This window comes from Dromiciops gliroides, chromosome 4 (genome assembly GCF_019393635.1).
Source record: "Dromiciops gliroides isolate mDroGli1 chromosome 4, mDroGli1.pri, whole genome shotgun sequence".
Lineage (NCBI taxonomy): Eukaryota > Metazoa > Chordata > Mammalia > Microbiotheria > Microbiotheriidae > Dromiciops > Dromiciops gliroides.
Window position 1 is genome coordinate 31,590,401 of NC_057864.1, and position 16,456 is coordinate 31,606,856.

The 16,456-nt window shown below is 57.5% G+C and overlaps 1 protein-coding gene across 1 annotated transcript; it reads right to left on the bottom strand.

The window, feature by feature from the left end:
* Window positions 1-1,730: 1,730 nt before the first annotated feature.
* LOC122725844 (fatty-acid amide hydrolase 1-like) lies at window positions 1,731-13,931 on the bottom strand. Its single transcript, XM_043963187.1, has 15 exons — window positions 13,456-13,931; window positions 12,202-12,315; window positions 11,341-11,487; window positions 11,012-11,145; window positions 10,597-10,803; window positions 10,197-10,237; window positions 9,581-9,705; window positions 9,201-9,326; window positions 7,761-7,858; window positions 6,492-6,591; window positions 6,141-6,181; window positions 4,600-4,639; window positions 3,499-3,607; window positions 2,668-2,813; window positions 1,731-2,166 (listed from the first exon to the last, which is right to left on the bottom strand). Exons 1-15 carry the CDS (start codon window positions 13,645-13,647, stop codon window positions 2,038-2,040), a joined length of 1,749 nt encoding a protein of 582 aa, XP_043819122.1. The 5' UTR covers window positions 13,648-13,931; the 3' UTR covers window positions 1,731-2,037.
* Window positions 13,932-16,456: the final 2,525 nt, after the last annotated feature.

The following is a 16,456-nucleotide window of genomic DNA, read 5'->3' on the forward strand; positions in this document are numbered from 1 at the left end:
TACAAGATAGCTGGTGGCACAGTGGATAGATATCTGGACCTTGAGTCAGCAAGTCCTGAGTTCAAATGCAGCCTCAAATACTTAGTAACTATGTGACTCAGGGCAAGTCATTTAAATTCTGTGTGCCTCAGTTTCCTCATCCATAAAGGGGATAATAACAACTACCCCCCAGAGTTGTAAAGATAACATAAGATATTGGAAAGTTTTTTGCAAACCTAGAAGTACCATATAAATGCTTGCTATTATTTTTTCCAATGAGGGGAGGGGGACAGCGATAGGGTTGCAAAAAGAAAAAGAACTGTATGCATTTTTTTCATACCCAGAAGAGAAAAGAAGGAAACAAACCGGCTTCAAAAGTCCCATGTTGGGGGCAGCTAGGTGGGGAGGGGCAGCTAGGTGGTGCAGTGGATAGAGCACCGCCCCTGGAGTCAGGAGTACCTGAGTTCAAATCCGGCCTTGACACTTAACACATACTTACTAGCTGTGTGACCCTGGACAAGTCACTTAACCTCCATTGCCTCACTAAAAAACAAAACAACAACAACAAAAAACACACAAAAGTCCCATATTGAAGCATCCTTAAAAGGAAAAGCAAGGTTTATTAGTCATCCTATTTGGGTTCTATTTTGTAAACGGAGGCACCTGTCTTACTTGGTGTTTTAGAACTTAAAAAGGAAATGAATAAAATAAAATGGAGGATTGGGCTGAATGACCTCTGAAGTCCCCCGCCCCAGCTCAGAATTCTTGGGTCCTATGACTCCTCCCTAGTCATGGAGCTGAGGGTGGGGGAGCCTCACCCAGGTCTCCTCTTTGCCCTTTAGTCTCCTCCCCTTTCAAATAAACCTTGGGATACATTCTTGCATGAAAGGAGTGGAGCCAAGGAGAAGGAAATGAGGGGTTTCTCCCAGAAGCCAACTGGAGCCCAGAGAACCAGGCCAGTGCTAGGTAAAAGTCAGGAGGGCCAGCAGGACATGAGCCTGCAAGGCAGAAATGTGGGAGGGGGTGGCCACATTAGATCTTGCCCACCATCCCCCTCACCTCTCCCCACTCCTACTCCCAACTTGCTGGAGCCAGGGCCACATGCATCATCCCACCCCCTCTTCTAATATGTGCTCTGCCCAAGGTTGGGGGGAGGATTGGTCTGAACCAATGCAGTCTCTTCCTCAGGACCCTGCATTCAGGGGAGGTGTCAACAAACAGTTGTTTAATTGGGGGGGGGGGGTTAAAGAGACACCATTCTTGAACCTCCAACAATCTAATCCAGGTGGTGGAGCTGACTTTTAAGAGCCTTCCCAACATCTCTGGCCACCTAGCCAAACCTGCCCCATTTCCCACCTCCATGCCTTTGCAGTGGCCATCCTTTCACCAGGGTGCTCCCCTCCCTCCCCCTCTCTTCCTTCCTCATATTTACTTCCTGCATATTTATTCTAAGCATTTCCCCCATACTGATAGAACGGAAGCTCTGGCAGGGCAGGGAGTGTTTCCTACGTGGTCTTGGCAGCTCTGGTGTCTGCTGCCATGCCTGGGACACCTTAGCTGCCTCATCAGGGCTTGCTGGTCAAGGCTGGGTGTCTTCCCCCTTCCCAGGCCCAGCTTCCTGCAGACACTACCCAGTGCTCACATGGGCTCCTGCCCCTGGCATCTCTGTCATCACCGCTCCCACCACCCCACCCTTGGGCCCTATCGGTGCCGATCCAAGGGGCCAATGAATGAATACAAGGACTCCCAGCTTGCTTCCTGGAATTATTATTGTGAACGATTGTGAACAATTGTGAACATTTGTGAACATCAGGCACAGGATCTTTCAGTCACCCCCCCTTGGGACCATTTCTGGTTTATAACATTCATGGGGGGACTGGGGGAGGAGGGGAGGGAAAAGAGTTTGTCCCTGAGAACTGGACTGGGATGCCTGGGGGGGAAAGGGTGTATAAATTCATGGCTTTAAAGGGTGGGGGCTATTGATGCCCCCCTTGAAGACTGAAGGCTGAGGGCGGCTGCTGAGAAGAGAGGGCCCTGGCTCAGCCCTCAGAGAGGCATCTAGGCCTGCTTCTTGGCCTCCTGGCTCACCCTCTCCACCTCACGCATGAATCGGAGGCAGAGCTCTTCCTGCCACGGCAGGGCCACACACTGGACTGCCACGGGCATTCCCACGCTGTTCTTCAGGGCCTACAGGGGAATAAAAGGACTGACACCTGATGCCCCAGAGAAGAAGAGGGGGCCACGCCAACCCACCCAGCTCCAGCCCCCAAGAGCTGCACGGCAGGGCTCTCTCTCCAATCCCAGTCCCTGACCAGGTATAGGGCCAGGAAGCACCTGCTTCCTAGAAAAACCCACCCCACTCCCTTAGATTGAGAGCTACAAGGGACAGAATGAGCACTAGAGGACTGAGGGGACCTGCCCAGGGCCACAAGTCTAGTGAGTGTCCTATCCACAGGACCAGACTTCCATGCTCCCAGTGGGAAAGCCACGGAAAGACTGGCTACTTAGAGGGGGCTGGCCAGCGTTCTGGCTGTGCCCGACTCACCTGGGAGCCTAGGCAAGAGCCCATGCTGGTCCTTCACCAGAGCCCTCTGGGCTCCACTGTCTCCATGAGATGAGATGGCTGGGTGGGTGGGTGCCCTCCCAGGGCCCCTCCCTCCTTCTCCAGCTGGGATGGAGGAGACTCACCTTGCGGAGCCGCAGGTCCCAAATGTCCCCAAAGTAGCCCCGATACTTCTGCAGATCCTTCTCATCCTCCTGGGTCACTGTGGTGACAGGGACCACACCGGCAGGGAAGTCCAGGCAATTGTAAAGCATGGTATAACTGACGGCCCCTGAAAAAAGCAGGCTTCCAAGTGGCTATGCCACTGGGGCCCAAGTGGCCAGGCCAACTGGGGGCCTGTACCATGGAGGAGAAGGGAGGTAGGGCAGGGGCCTCCACTGGGGGCCTCTCTGGTCCTCAGACTCCTGCTGAGAGCCCTGGGCCTGGACTAAGCTCAAATCTGGCCTCAGACATTTACTAGATAGATGACCCTGGGCGAGTCATTTAACCTGTTTGCCTTACTCCACTGGAGAAGGAAATGGCAAACCACTTCAGTATCTTTGCCAAGAAAACCTCATGGACCACAGGGTCATGAGGAGTGAGACACAACTCAATAATAACAACCAAGTAACACATTATGACAATAATTTGGACCTCATGGTCTCCCTGAAAGGGTCTTGGGGACCCTTTGAAAACTGTAACTCCAGCTAGCTCCTTGGGTCTAGTTGGGTATCTGGCCCATGATGACCTTGGGGCACAGAGACAGAGCTGGAAGGCTGGGGTTCCAGATGCTGGCCTCTCCCGCCTAGCTGATGCCCAGGGACATTCCTGCCCCAGCTGAAGTCCAGCGCTCAGAGCCTGAAATGTCTGGATCTGGCTGGACCAGATCACAGAGAAGGAAGCCTGGATGGATGGTGGGCCCAGTCCACGCAATGGGGGTTAGGCTGCTCAGGGCAGGCCAGGCCACGAAGTCTTACCTGTGACTTTGCCTGGGTAGTTGATGCCCAGGGCAGGACTCAGCATGGGGGTCAGAACCACATCCAAATTCAGCATTTTCCACTGGTTGATGACACTGTGACGGTATTCCTAGGGGGAGAAATGGGGGCTGTGGGCCAGGAGGAAGAGAAGCATGCAGACCAGGGGGCTTTCCAGTCTCCAAAGCACTTTGCCCACAACCCTGCAAGGTCAGTATTACACAGAGCCCCATCTAACAGAGGGTGAAACTGAAGCCCAGAGAGAAGGGACTTGACCACAGTTACAAGGTCCTTGTTAGATGCAGGAGGCAGGGCAGCCAGATGACCCCTCGAGGCACCCAGCATCCTCTCCCTGGTCATTTTGGATGGAGGAGAACAGGAGGCCGGGCTAGGGAATGGGGGCTGGGATGGAGAAGGAAGGATACAAATGAATCAGAAGCAAGAAACTGCAGATTTGGAGCAGGCTGGCAGGAGGAGTACAGAAGGACCTGCCGGGGTCTCCCTCACTGTGCCCCCTGCTGCCCCACACACACCTCCCTCACAGGCCTCCTTTGGGAAGCCCCTCCTGAGCCTGGCTGCCCTGACCCACATCTCACTGTAGCATGGCCATCCCCCAAACCAGCTTGCCAGGAGTTCCCGGGCGGAAGCCCTGGTCTGGCTGTCTCTGTTTCTCTCACAGCTGGCTTGTAGCCAGGGCTGGGCACTCTGAGGCCGGAGAAGCCAAGGACAGACAGGGAGGGTCTCAGAGTAGAGGCGGGTGGTGCCCAGCAGTCAGGGGCACAGCTCACACTGCCGTGGGCATAGGGAGAATAGAAGTAGAGACCCCCAGGCAGAGCATTTCAGGACAGGGGTGGGGGGGCTGGGCTGAGCAGAAGACTCACCAGTCTTGTTCAGTCTCAATCGTCCCCTTAAGTCTAAATGCAAAACGATTCCCACATCAGCCTCAAGTTAAGGTGGGGCTCCCTAGCCTGGCAGCCCTGGCTGACCCTGCTGTGGGTGGCTCTGGTGAGGCCAGCCTGCCATCTCTGGACTATGTCAAACACTGAGTCACCTTGTGCCCCAGAGATCAGCCACCCAATGCCGGGGCACCTGGCCCTCCCTCACCTCAATTTCATGATGTAACTTCCAAAGCTCCCCAGCTGACCTGGAAGAAAGAGAGGAAGAAATCCCCCCCAAAAAAATGACACCCCCTCCTCCCCTCCAGTTTTTGGGCCTGGTACCTCATCTGGTAAACGAATGGGTTAGAGTGGGCCCCCTCCGGCTCCTCCCAACTCCTCCCTGGGTCTAGCCTCCATCTGCCTGAGTTCACCTCTCTTTCAAGGCCCTAGAAGGCATGGGTCCTTCCACTTAGGTCTCCAGGGACAAAGGGAACCCTTCCTTTGTCTGGCTCCCAAGGGCTGGACCAGGAGCAATTGGGGTGAGGGTGGGGAATTGCAATGAGGCAGATTCAGGCTGCCATCCCAGAGTGGAACGAGCTGCCCCCAGAGGAGGTGGGCACCCCCTCACAAGCAGAGGCTGGGTATGTTATGATGGGGTTCCTTTGGGGTAGGAGGACTCACAACCTCTGCCCCTATGGCATTCTGTGACCACCCTCCCAAATGGCCTCTCCCATGCTTGCATTCATAGGGATGTCCGGGCTTCAGCCCCACTCTGCTTCTGATGGAGGCTGCTTTCTGTTGCCCGGTCCTTGGACTCAGGGGACAAATGGGCAAAGCAGGGATGGAGCAGTGTTGGCCTGCCGGACTGAGCCACAGGAAGGGGCAGAGCCAGGGCCTGGAGCTCAGCTCTCAGGGCCTGAAGGGCCCAGATGGCCTAGTGTAACCTCAGGGAGGCTCCTGCCCCCAAGATCTCCCATCATTCCTCCACCCTCTGCCCCCACTCAAGTGAAGCCTCTGAGGTCAGCAAGGCCACAGCAGGCCCCCACGGCCACACCCACCACCCACAATGTCTGGGCCCCTGGGTCAGATATGGAAGCACACCTTTCTACTCCGCAAAGTCCAGTCTGAGATTTCCCAGCCTAACTCAACCAGCTCAGGCCACCAGGGGGCAGCCAAAGCCAGGCCCAGCTCAGACTGACCAAAGTTGATTGGCTCAGACTGATGGGGACCCTGGAAGGATGGCAGGGGCCTAAGAGGCCACATCGCCCACCCTCCACCACTGCCCCATTGAAGGCAGAGCAGGGAGGTTTCTAGGAGCTGCCCAGCCTCTGGTCACTTTCCAGCTTGCCAAGGGCTCAGAAGTCTAGTGGCTCAATGCTGGAAGGAGTCTCATGGGCACCTAGTCGAGCCACACGTGGAAGGGAACCCCCCTATGGCAAACTTTGACACATGGGCCCCCAAAAGGTAAAAAACCAAGGCCAGATGCCCAGTCTGGGGACCAGGAGGGCCAAGAGTAAACGTCAAGGCTTCCCCTAATGTCTTTAAGGGAAAGAACTTGTCCTTGACCCCCTATTGTGGACCTGTCTTAGCTTTCGCATCACAGACCTTCAGAGAGCACTGATCCAACCAGAACCTGAGCAGGAATTCCCTCTTGGACTTCCTGCTTGGGCACCTGCAGTGACAAGCAGCTCACTACCTTTCTGGACCTACTTCCCTGATGGGGAGCTCCCAGTGGGGACTGCGCTGGGGCCAGGGAAGCCTCCTTACCGGGACTTCATGCTGCAGAGAAAAGTGGCCAGTCTTGGGAGCTGCAGAGGAAAAAACACCCCTTGCTTGTAGGCCTGGGCCAGACTCCTGCGCCTTTGTCCACCACACAGGCAAGACGACTGAGAGAAGCCTTTCCCACTCCTCCCCCCAAGCAGCCTGGGAGCCCAGTGAGGGAAGGGGCAGGGGCTCCATCCCCAGGCTGGGCCAAGGCCTAGAATACAGCCAGGGCTCAGAGCTGGCAAACCCGAAGTACGGGAAGGGCTGAGCGACCGCAGGAGCCCAATGGCCTTCCCATGCATGGCCACAAGAAGACAGGAGCAAGGTGTTGGGGAGCACCCTCCCCCAGCTCACCAGAGGCCGGAGTATTATGGACAGCAGCCCTTTCATCCAATTAGGCAGCCTGAGGATGATGATCAGCTCCCCCAAACACGGATCTACAGAGTCGCCTTTGCTGCAGGGGGGGAAGGTGAATGAGGTGCTGGGCTGAAGGAGGAAGGACTCCAGCTCCTGAAGCTAGGGAGGCCACCCCCTCCAGAACACAAAGTACTGAGGGGGAGACATGGGACCTCCCCTGGAGCAGGGCCCCTCCAAGGCAAGGACAGGGAATTCAATGGAGGCCTGCCTGGCTAGGCCCTGGGGGCAATAGGAAGTAACCCAGTGCCAGGCACCGGCTGGGCACACAGGGCCTTTGTGCTCCAGCTGCTGACCAGGCAAAGTGGGGAAGGGAGCTGGAATCTCTGGAGTTACCTAAAAATTAGCAAAGGACTTTACAGATCCCATCTTAAAGGAGCCTCACAGCAGCCTGCAGGGCAGGGAGCGTAAGCTTTCTTACCTTGCCCCTATGCTCTTTCCCCATCTGCAAAGTGGGTGTAATAAGAGCACCTAGTGTGCCAGACTGTGGTAAGGAATTGAGGTGACATTTAAAGTGCTCTGCGGAGCTTCAAGTGCTTTATTAAAATCTAAGCTGTTGTGACAATGATGGTGGAGCAGGGGCTAATGACTCACCCAAAGCCACATAGCCCATAAAACATCAGAGGCAAGATTCAAACCCAGGGCTTCTAACTCCACCCACTGATTGCAGGCCTCTCCCTGGAGAAGAGGAGAAGCCCAGGCCCAAGAGAGAGGAAGGGACTTGCTTTCAGTCACACAGCCCAGGGCTCTCTCCACCAGGATATAAGGTTTCCAGAATCTCCTGGGCCCACTCCCTCAGTTTATCTGCTCCCTAGGCCACAGAGGGTACAGGATGCAGGAGGGAGAAGGCCTGGGTTCAACTCTACTTCCTTTGCTGTGTGACCCAGGAGAAGTCCCAGTCCCTCTCTGTCCCCAGTCAATAGGGAGGATTAATTACATCTACCCCCTTGGCCAGGGTCGAGGAGGGTGGTTTTAAACAACATGGGGGGGGGCAGCTAGGTGGCACAGTGGATAGAGCACCAGTCCTGGATTCAGGAGGACCTGAGTTCAAATCCAGCCTCCGACACTTGACACTTATTAGCTGTGTGACCCTGGGCAAGTCACTTAACCCTCATTGCCCCACATAACAAAACAAAAACAAAACAAAAAACAACACATGGGGTGGGTGCCCCCTGGGCAGGAGTGTTGCAGTTCCAGCCAGATACTCACAACTTTTCCAGGAAGGCCTTGCCTCCATCAGTAAAGAGCCCACTTGCAGTCAGCGTCTCCATGACATAAGCAATGTTGTGGGGCATGAATGGGACAAGCTGAAAGACACACAAGAGGTCCAAGCGGTCACTGGGTGACAGCATCTACGATGCACCTAATGGCCCCCGCCCAGGCCCTACCTGTCTGCCCCTACAGATCCCCACCCAGACCTCCCTGTACACTGGCACCTGAGCTGCCCCCAAGTCACAAATAAAAGCAGGACAGGCCCTGTCTCTAGAGGGCTCATGGGAAACCACGGTTCCACCCAGCCTGGCTATGGGTGAAGGAAGACCTGAGAAAATGTTCCTCCTCCCATCACTGCAGAGGGCATGGAGCAGTCCACACACTCAGAGGCTGGTTGGTTTTTAAAGTAACTTTGTTAGGAGGCAAGACTGAGGAGGGGAGTGACCTAGTCAGAAACAAAGATTGTATAAAAAACCCAGGGCATTGGGGGCAGCTAGGTGGTGCAGTGGATAAAGCACTGGCCTTGGATTTAGGAGGATCTGAGTTCAAATCTGGCCTCACTTGACACTTACTAGCTGTGTGACCCTGGGCAAGTCACTTAACCCCCATTGCCCCACAAAAAGGGGGGAAAAAAAACCCAGGGTATCAATGAAAGCTCATTAACACCAGAAACACCCTTGGAATCAATGACTCCAAACTCTCATTGAGAGGGGAGGAAATGAGGCACGAGGAGGAGGAGGAGAGAAGGAATAGGCACTTATTATTAAGCTGTGTGCCCAGGGCCTGGGCTAAGGGCTTTACAAATATGAACTCATCTGAGGCTTGGGGTGGGGGGCAGCCTCCAGTGAGACTCCCACCACATATAAAAACCAGTCAGCAAATTTCCAGGGGCTGCCAACATCTGGCACCTCCCTACTGGCCCTGCTGACCAGACCAGGAAGCCCAGGAGTCAGTTCCATCAGCCCAGGGGAAATGGAGGGAGGCTGGTCTAATGTTACAAAGAATGGATTTCTTCCTTCCAGTCCCTTACCCCATCTCCTAAGGGTAACGGCATCCAAGAACTAGTACTGGGAGGATTCTGGGAGTAGCCCGTGCAGAGCAGCAAGCATCACCTCCCTCCTAGCTAGCTGTGTGACCCTGGACAAGTCCCTTCATCACTAGGAAGTTCAGTGCCCTCCCTCTTGAAAATGGGGTTGGGGGCAGCTAGGTGGCTCAGTGGATAAAACACCGGCCCTAGATTCTGGAGGTCCTGAGTTCAAATCCGGCCTCAGACACTTGACACTCACTAGCTATGTAACCCTGGGCAAATCACTTAACACTGATTTTCCTGCCCAAAAATTTTAAAATTTTAAAAAAGAAAGAAAGAAAGAAAAGAAAATGGAGTAACTCAAGGGCCAGGCCAGGCATTTCCCCTGGGGTGCGCCAGCGAGGACATACCGTGTGGCCAGCTGCCTCCAGGAGCGCCTTGGTCTCCAGAACTGCCCTCTTCATGGAGGGGCTGGGCATGGTGTATACATCAGACTCATAGTAGCCAATCCGCAGGGGCTTCGTGCTGGCATAGACCTGAAAGGAAGAGCACCGGGCCCAGGCCCTCCCTGAGCCCTCCCCACTCCTTTCCCAACGCTACACAGAAACCAGACATTGGACAAACACCTGGTACCCAATGCTTCCCCACAGTGATGCTTCAGAGCCCAGAGGAGGATGGGACCTGGAGGGGTTAAATGTCTTCTCAGGCCTGAGGGGGGCCTCCCCAAGTCCCTGCTCCATCCATCCCTGGCAGCCTATTCCCCAGGGGCTTGGGTCAGGCCTTCACTCACCCCTTCCCTGAAGGGCACAGGAGGCACCGTGGGATCCAAGTGGAACATGTCCTCAGAGAGCAATGCTCGCAAACACAAGGCAAGGCTGTCGACATCCTTGGCCAGGGGCCCCACAGAGGTGATGACTGGGGAGAGAAAGCTCTGGTCACCTAACCGCAGGTGTGGCCACCCAGTCCACCCCCAATCAGGGCCTCTGGTCAGCCTGGGCATGGCCCAGGGGAGGAGCAAGGTAGGGATACTCTCACCAATTAGGGGGCCATCCCCTTGTGGTCTGTAGCCCCAGTGACTGGCACAGGGCCTGGGGTGCAGCCTTGGCATTTCTTCCAGCCCTGGCCAGGCCCTCCCTTCATCCCCAAACATCCATCCCAAGTTGCAGCATGATGAGCAGAGAGCTCTCCCATTCCTCTTTTTTCACCCTTTATCCATGTTCCACAGACAGGGAAACTGAGGCCCTGAATCCCTCAATGCCCCAGGTTCAGACAGTGGGCCAGCCTGCTGGACAAAGCTGCCCTGACCTGGAAGCAGTTCTGTCTACAGTGGGGAGCTCTGGCCCAGACCCTGCCCCCATGCCCTACAACCACCCACTGAGCTTCGCTCCCCACAAGGAAGGCCTCACCTGCCAGCTGCCCATTGACACAGTTCTTCAGCCCACGCTTGCTAGAAGGTAAGACAAGAAACAAAGTCATTTGCACCGCATGCTGGCTCCTTCCAAGGCTATGAAGAGCCCTAGGGGCGGGGACCCTCTTACACAGCAGGGCATCAGGATGGGGCAGCATGGGCACAGCACGTCCTCCAGGCTCAAGCTCCCTCTCCCAGCAAAGCGGAGGGGAGAGGGAGAGAGGACCGAGGAGGGGGGAGGGGGGAGAGAAGAGAAGAAAGGAAGAGGGGGAAAGTCAAGGGGGGAGGGAACAGGGGAGCCAGAGGAGAGCCCCTGCCTTGCTGAACTACACTCTTCATCCCTAGCTGAGGGCGTCTCCTCAGGGCCTCTTCCCCTCCCAGTTCCCCCAGCCCCATACCTGATCCTGCCTGAGGTAGGCTTGAGGCCACAGATGCCACAGAACGCTGCAGGGAAGCGGATGCTGCCCCCAATATCGGTGCCCAAGCCCAAGATGGATCCACCGCCCGCTATGAGGGCACCCTCCCCACCTGAAGACCCACCAGGGCTCTTGGCATAGTTCCGGGGGTTCAGGGTACGGCCAAATAGGGGGTTGCTGCAGTCGAAGCTGTGGGAAGAAATCCACAGCTGGGCATCCAAAGAGGACACCGCTCCAGCTCCCTCCCACAGCCCCCAAGGGTCACCAGGCCCTGGGGTTCTCCCTCTCCATCCCCATGGCTCAGGCCCTCACCACCACTGACCCTCCTCACCCGGCTCCCGACCCGCCCCGCAGCTTCCAGCCCCCCACCCCCCCAGCCCAGCTCCTGGCCACTGACCTGAACATGGACTGGGGCACGTTGGTTTGCACAAAAGGAATAGCCCCCTGCTTCTTCAGCACCTGCACTACCACGGAGTCCTCCGTGGCCGGGAAGCCAACGTTCTGGCACAGGCCCAGGGACGAATCCTGGTCCTTGGGGCAGAGGGAGGTGGGCTGGGGCAAGCACCAACCACTGCTGTCCAGCCCAGCAGCCCTCATGAAGCACTCTACCATCCCCTGGCTCCCCTAGAAAGCCTGCCCTCCATGCCAGGGACGACACCCACTGGCTGAAGCCATTTAACAGAGGGCACCAGGGGGGACCCCGAGGCGTATGTGTGGGGGCCATACCTTGTACTGTAAACACTCCTTGAGGCTGACGGGGACCCCATAGAGGAGGCCGCCCGCCTCGGGCTGCCGCACCACCTCTGCCAGCTGGGCCTTGCAGTCGCCCAGGTAGTTGGTCACGCAGTTGATCTCTTTGGTTACCTCCCACGCCTGGCCAGGACATGGGCACCAAATCAATTCCTGCCCATGGCCTGGTCCCTCCCCCCAGCTCTTGTGCATAGTCAGTCCTTAAAAGCCAGAACTTCAGAGCAAGAAGGAACCTGAGAGACTGTAAGCCAGCCCCATCAAGGTAAAAATGGGGAAACTGAGGTCCCGGAAGGGAAGAGCACCCGCCCAAAGGTCTTGCTCTGGGTCCAGCTGGGGCCTGCCCTCAGGGAGCACCCCATCTGGCTGCCGCCAAGGTGCAGGAAAATAGACACTGAGGCTGGGAGAAGGAAGGCCCACCCACGCGCACCCAGGACACATTTACACTCAGTCACCCATACATGGTCCTCAGCCACCCAATCCCTACAGGGACGCACACAAGAGGAACCCCAGCCTCATCCTGGCACATCCTGGGCAATGTCCAAGCTCAGGCGGGGACCAGCCTGCACTCTCGCCAGCTCGGCAAGTGTGGATTCAAGGGTGCCCCACCCCCACACAGCATGGTAGGCAGCATGCCCACCTCCCTCTACCACCCACCTGACCCTGTCCAGGGACCCAGGGGTGGTCAGTGGCCAGTAGGTCCACCTCCCCCTGGCTCTGCTGCCCACATGACCTTGCCCCCAGGGCCCAGGGGTGGCCACTGGCCAGTAGGTCCACCTTCCCTTGGCTCTGGCACCCCTGGCAGACATTGCCTGTGCCTTGGGCACTCAGACCCCTTACCTTGCCCAGGTAGCTGTAGAGGGCGACCTCTGGGGACAGCTCTTGGCTCTTGAGCTTCTGGACCAGCTGGGCCAGGGACAGGGCCAGGACACTCTCTTCGTCTAGTCCTGGGTTCTGAGGGCACCGAGAAAGGGACGAGGCTCAGTCCAGACATACAGCCCAGCAGCCCCTGGCCTCCCATACCCACATGGGATCACCCATGCCATGGCCCTCTGCAGGCAGGGGGGCACGCTGCTGCTGCCTCTCTAGGTGGAGAGCCCACAGGAGGGCTCCAGGGCAATATGTGGTCCCTGACTGGGCCAGGGCAGAGCAGAGCCCCTTAGACCAGACTGGCAAAGAGAAGAATGGGAATGCCCTGTGTTATGGAGAAAAAGGAGAATCCCAGACTTAGAGCTGGGTCAGACCTCAGAGATCACTAAGTCCAATGCCCTCGTTTGACAAATGAGGAAACTGAGGCTTGCCCAGTCACATGTCTATTAAGTGAAAGAGGCAGGACTCAAACCCAGTGCTCTGTCTACACTATTCCAAGTTGTTTCTCCAGAAGAGGGAGAAGACCTGGGTTTAAATGGTGGCTCCTAGGATGAGACACTAACCTTCCTCCCTTGAGAGTTTGCCTCTATACAATCCCTAAGAGATGGGTACCTGATTTGGATACTTCAGGTGCTGGGGAGCTCACCACCTACCACAGCAGGCCATTCCAGAGGAAGACTTACATATGGAGGGGAGTCTGCCCCCTCCCTGCCCCTATCCTGCTCGGTCCTGCTCTCTGGGCCAATGAGGCCTTTTCTAATCAGGGCCTATTCCCCCCAAGGAAACCCAATCCATGCTAAGTATCCCCTGGTAGGATGCCAAAATCAAAGACCCAGCTGCAAGAGACTCCGGTCTCCCCCCACCCACCCTGGGGACCCCTTTCCTCAGACCCACAGCCATCCCTATGTGAGTAAGCCAGAGTTGTTCTAGTCTTACAAGTTATGTTAGTGGGCATGAATGGAGGCCAAAGGTCGGAAGGCTGCGTAGTGGGTGGAGCCTTGGGTAGCAGAGTGGGGAGGGGGGGGGCAGGTGGGCTAGCGAGCAGACAGACGCGCTGAGGGCCAAGGTCAAAGCCATGGCGGGTTCCAGAGTGGCGCGAGTGGGGAGGGGGAGATGGGGAAGGAGGCAATGCAGGCTCTCCCCGCCCCAGCCCCGTCCCCGTTCTCTCGGGGGCACCTGCCCGGCCCCGCCCCCGCCCCCGCCCCGGCCCCGCGTGGGGCTCACCTGGCGGCGGAAAGCTTGCACTGTCCGGCCCATGGCCTCCAGGGCCGCCTCCTGTTGGCGGCTGGCCAGGCAGAGCGCCCGCCGGCGGCCCCGCACGGCCCAGCAGCGCAGCGCCACGGCCGCCGCCACCAGGCAGCACGCCAGGGCTGCCCCCGCCAGCCCGGAGCACCCGAGCAGCTGCTCCCGGGCCATGAGCGCGTTCTGCACGGACGGACGGACGGACGGACGGACGGGTGGACGGACGGGTGGACGAGCAGGACCACGGATGGGCGGAGAGCAGGCGGAGCCCGGAGGGAGGCCGGCGGCGAGGGGTAGGGGGGTGGGGAGAGAGAGTACTTAATAGCAGGCCCCGCCCCCCGCCTCGGGCCCCGCCCCTTTCCCAGCGGGAGGCCGCTTGGCGGCGGCCAGGGTTGCCCCGACAACGGCGCGGAGACGGGAGCAGCGACCAAGTTCGCTAGGTCTAGAGGGAGCACCTGCGCGGGGCACGCGCGCGCGCGCACACACACACGTAGGGCGCACACACGTGCGCGCACGCGCACTCGGGCGCCCACCACGTGCAAGGGCCCAGTCACACCTCCCCCCTTCACACCCACAAGTTCACACTCCCCCTCCCCCGAGTTCACATTCACTGTAGCCAAACTCACTCCCCATCCCCGACCCCCACACACACCCCATGTTCACATACACCTCCCCCACTCTCACACGCACTGTGGCCAAACTCACTCGCTCACTCCCCCCCCCCCGCCTCCTCCCCCAGGGTTCACACTCCCCCTCCCCCACTCTCAGACGCACTGTGGCCCCTCACACTCCCCACCATGTTCACGCTCCCCACCATGTTCACACTCACTAGCCAAATACTCCCCACCTCAGTCCTCCCCCCCAGGGTTCACGCTCCCCCTCCCTCACCTCACACGCGCTGTGCCCCCCCCACACTCCCCTCCAGTTCTCTCTCCCCCTCCCCCACTCTCACACGCACTGTGCCCAAACTCACTCCCCACCCCTGCTTCCCCCTCCAGGGTTCCTCCTCCCCCTCTCCATTCCATTCCCCCCCTCACCATTGCGCCCCCCGAGGTCCCCGCGGGCCTCCAGGACTATGGTTCTGGGGCCTCGCCCGCGGTGCTGCGGCTGTGGCTGCTGCTGCTGCCCCGATGCGCTGCCTACTGGGGTTTCCCAGGCTGCCAGCCCAGGGGCAGGAGCCAACTTCCGGGGCACACCCTACCCGGAGTCCCCGTCACCTCCCCACGTGGTGCCCCCAGCCGGCTTCGCGCCTGCGGCCTGGCCCGGCGTCCTCGTGCTCGGAAGCCCCCCCCCCTCCCGCTGGGCTGCTACTGGGCCCTGTTAGGCAAAAGTGCCAATAGGCCCTGCCCTCAGAGAGCTTCCACTGCGCCTACAGATGGGCAGGGAAGGAGCCATGGGACATTACGGGCTGTCCGTGCCATTTTACAGAGAAGGAAACTGAGGCCCAGGAAGGGGAGGGGCTTCTCTCCCAGACTCCCCCTCCCCTCTCGGGGCTCGGCTCTCCTTACTAAAGGCCCCTCAAACGCCATACCTTGCTCCTCCCTCTTCCTGCCCAGGGCACGTCATGCCAGACTGACCACCTGGGTGCCCTCCTGGATCACCTCGCCCCACGCGCCCGGAGAGGGGGTGTCTCCACAAGCCCCCACCTCCCCCCCCCCCCCGCTTCTCTCCATTCTCAGAGCCCCTCACTTTCACCCACGTCCTCATTCCCTCTCACCAGACCACGGCTCTAGCCCCATTTTCAGTGTCCAGTCCTCCAAATAGCCCCCAAAATGACCCTCCTGAGACACAAGCAAACCTAGCCCGTCACCCCTCTTCCCTAGAGTCGTGCTTGGCCCCCTAGTACCAAGAAGATCGGCTGCCATGCAGTGAACCGGCCCCAGGGGACTGTCCTTTCCAGCCTGGAGCCCCTTCCTCTCCTTCCGGGCCTTTTCTGTGTCCTGACTCGAGAATATTCCAGGACATTGGTGGGGCAGGCCCGCTGCACCCCACAAATGTTGGACTGGACAGATTTTGCAAAAGGTGGAGCTAAGCCATGAGGCTGCTTTGGTTGTCAAGAGATTTGGCCTGAGATCCGGCTGATTTTTTTTCCCCTGTCATAGAGCCAATTAAACAGATCGTTTGGCAGGTGAGAAAATAGGACCCCAGACACGGGAAGTCCCGGAGCCGGACTAGACCTTGGAGAGACCCTTGGCCGTTTTCTATCCACCCAAACACGAAATTCCATCCAGATTTGCCTCCCTTGGTCGGGAAAATTCTCCTCCGTGCTTGCCCAGACACAGCTTTCCCTTTTCCTCTTTTCTAGATCAAAACCTGCTTTCCCTATTTGCTGGTACCTATTCATTCTAAAGTGTCAATAGTTAATGGGGCTTGCTTTGCCGTCCCTAATTATTTCACCATCCATTCAACAAATTCCTAACATCTATTAGGCACTGAATGTAGTAGCTAAGTTCAGATAAAACTGTCTCTGCCCTCTTGACGCCTTCCATACAGTAGGAGATAAAATACTACGGTAGCTACACAGCACAGAGAATGAGCTAATAAAAACGCTGATTGAAGGTGTTTCAGAATTCGGGACAAGCGTGTCAGTCAGTCGAGAAGCCTTTCCCAAGGGCGATTTTGGGCAGAGCACTGCTAAGCTCAGGCAAAAACAGTCCGTGTCCTCCAGGGCCTCACAGTCTCATGGGGGGGGGGGGGGGAATGAAAATAAGCAGGTTCATACAAAACAGAGAGAGAGGAGGCGGAAGGCAATCTCAGAGGGGAAGACATTAGCTGTGGAGGGAGGGTGGAGACCTGAAAAGCCGACAAGGAAAAGCAGATGTCAGGGCTGAACTGAATCTTGAAAGAGGAGGGAAAGGGGCAGTTGGGTGGCACAGTGGATAAAGCACCAGCCTTGGATTCTGGAGTACCTGAGTTCAAATCCCGTCTCAGATACTTGACATGTACTAGCTGCATGACCCTGGGCAAGTCACTTAACCCCCAT

What these genes read in the sequence shown, in the direction of transcription:
- LOC122725844 (XM_043963187.1), bottom strand. Translation starts at nt 13,647, where the DNA reads ATGGCCCGGGAGCAGCTGCTCGGGTGCTCCGGGCTGGCGGGGGCAGCC. An exon ending in CTGTGCCCTTCAGGGAAGGG is followed by an intron (nt 9,327 to 9,580) that starts GTGAGTGAAGGC and finishes TCTTCCTTTCAG; the next exon opens with GTCTATGCCAGCACGAAGCC. An exon ending in CTACCCAGGCAAAGTCACAG is followed by an intron (nt 2,814 to 3,498) that starts GTAAGACTTCGT and finishes TGCTTTTTTCAG; the next exon opens with GGGCCGTCAGTTATACCATG.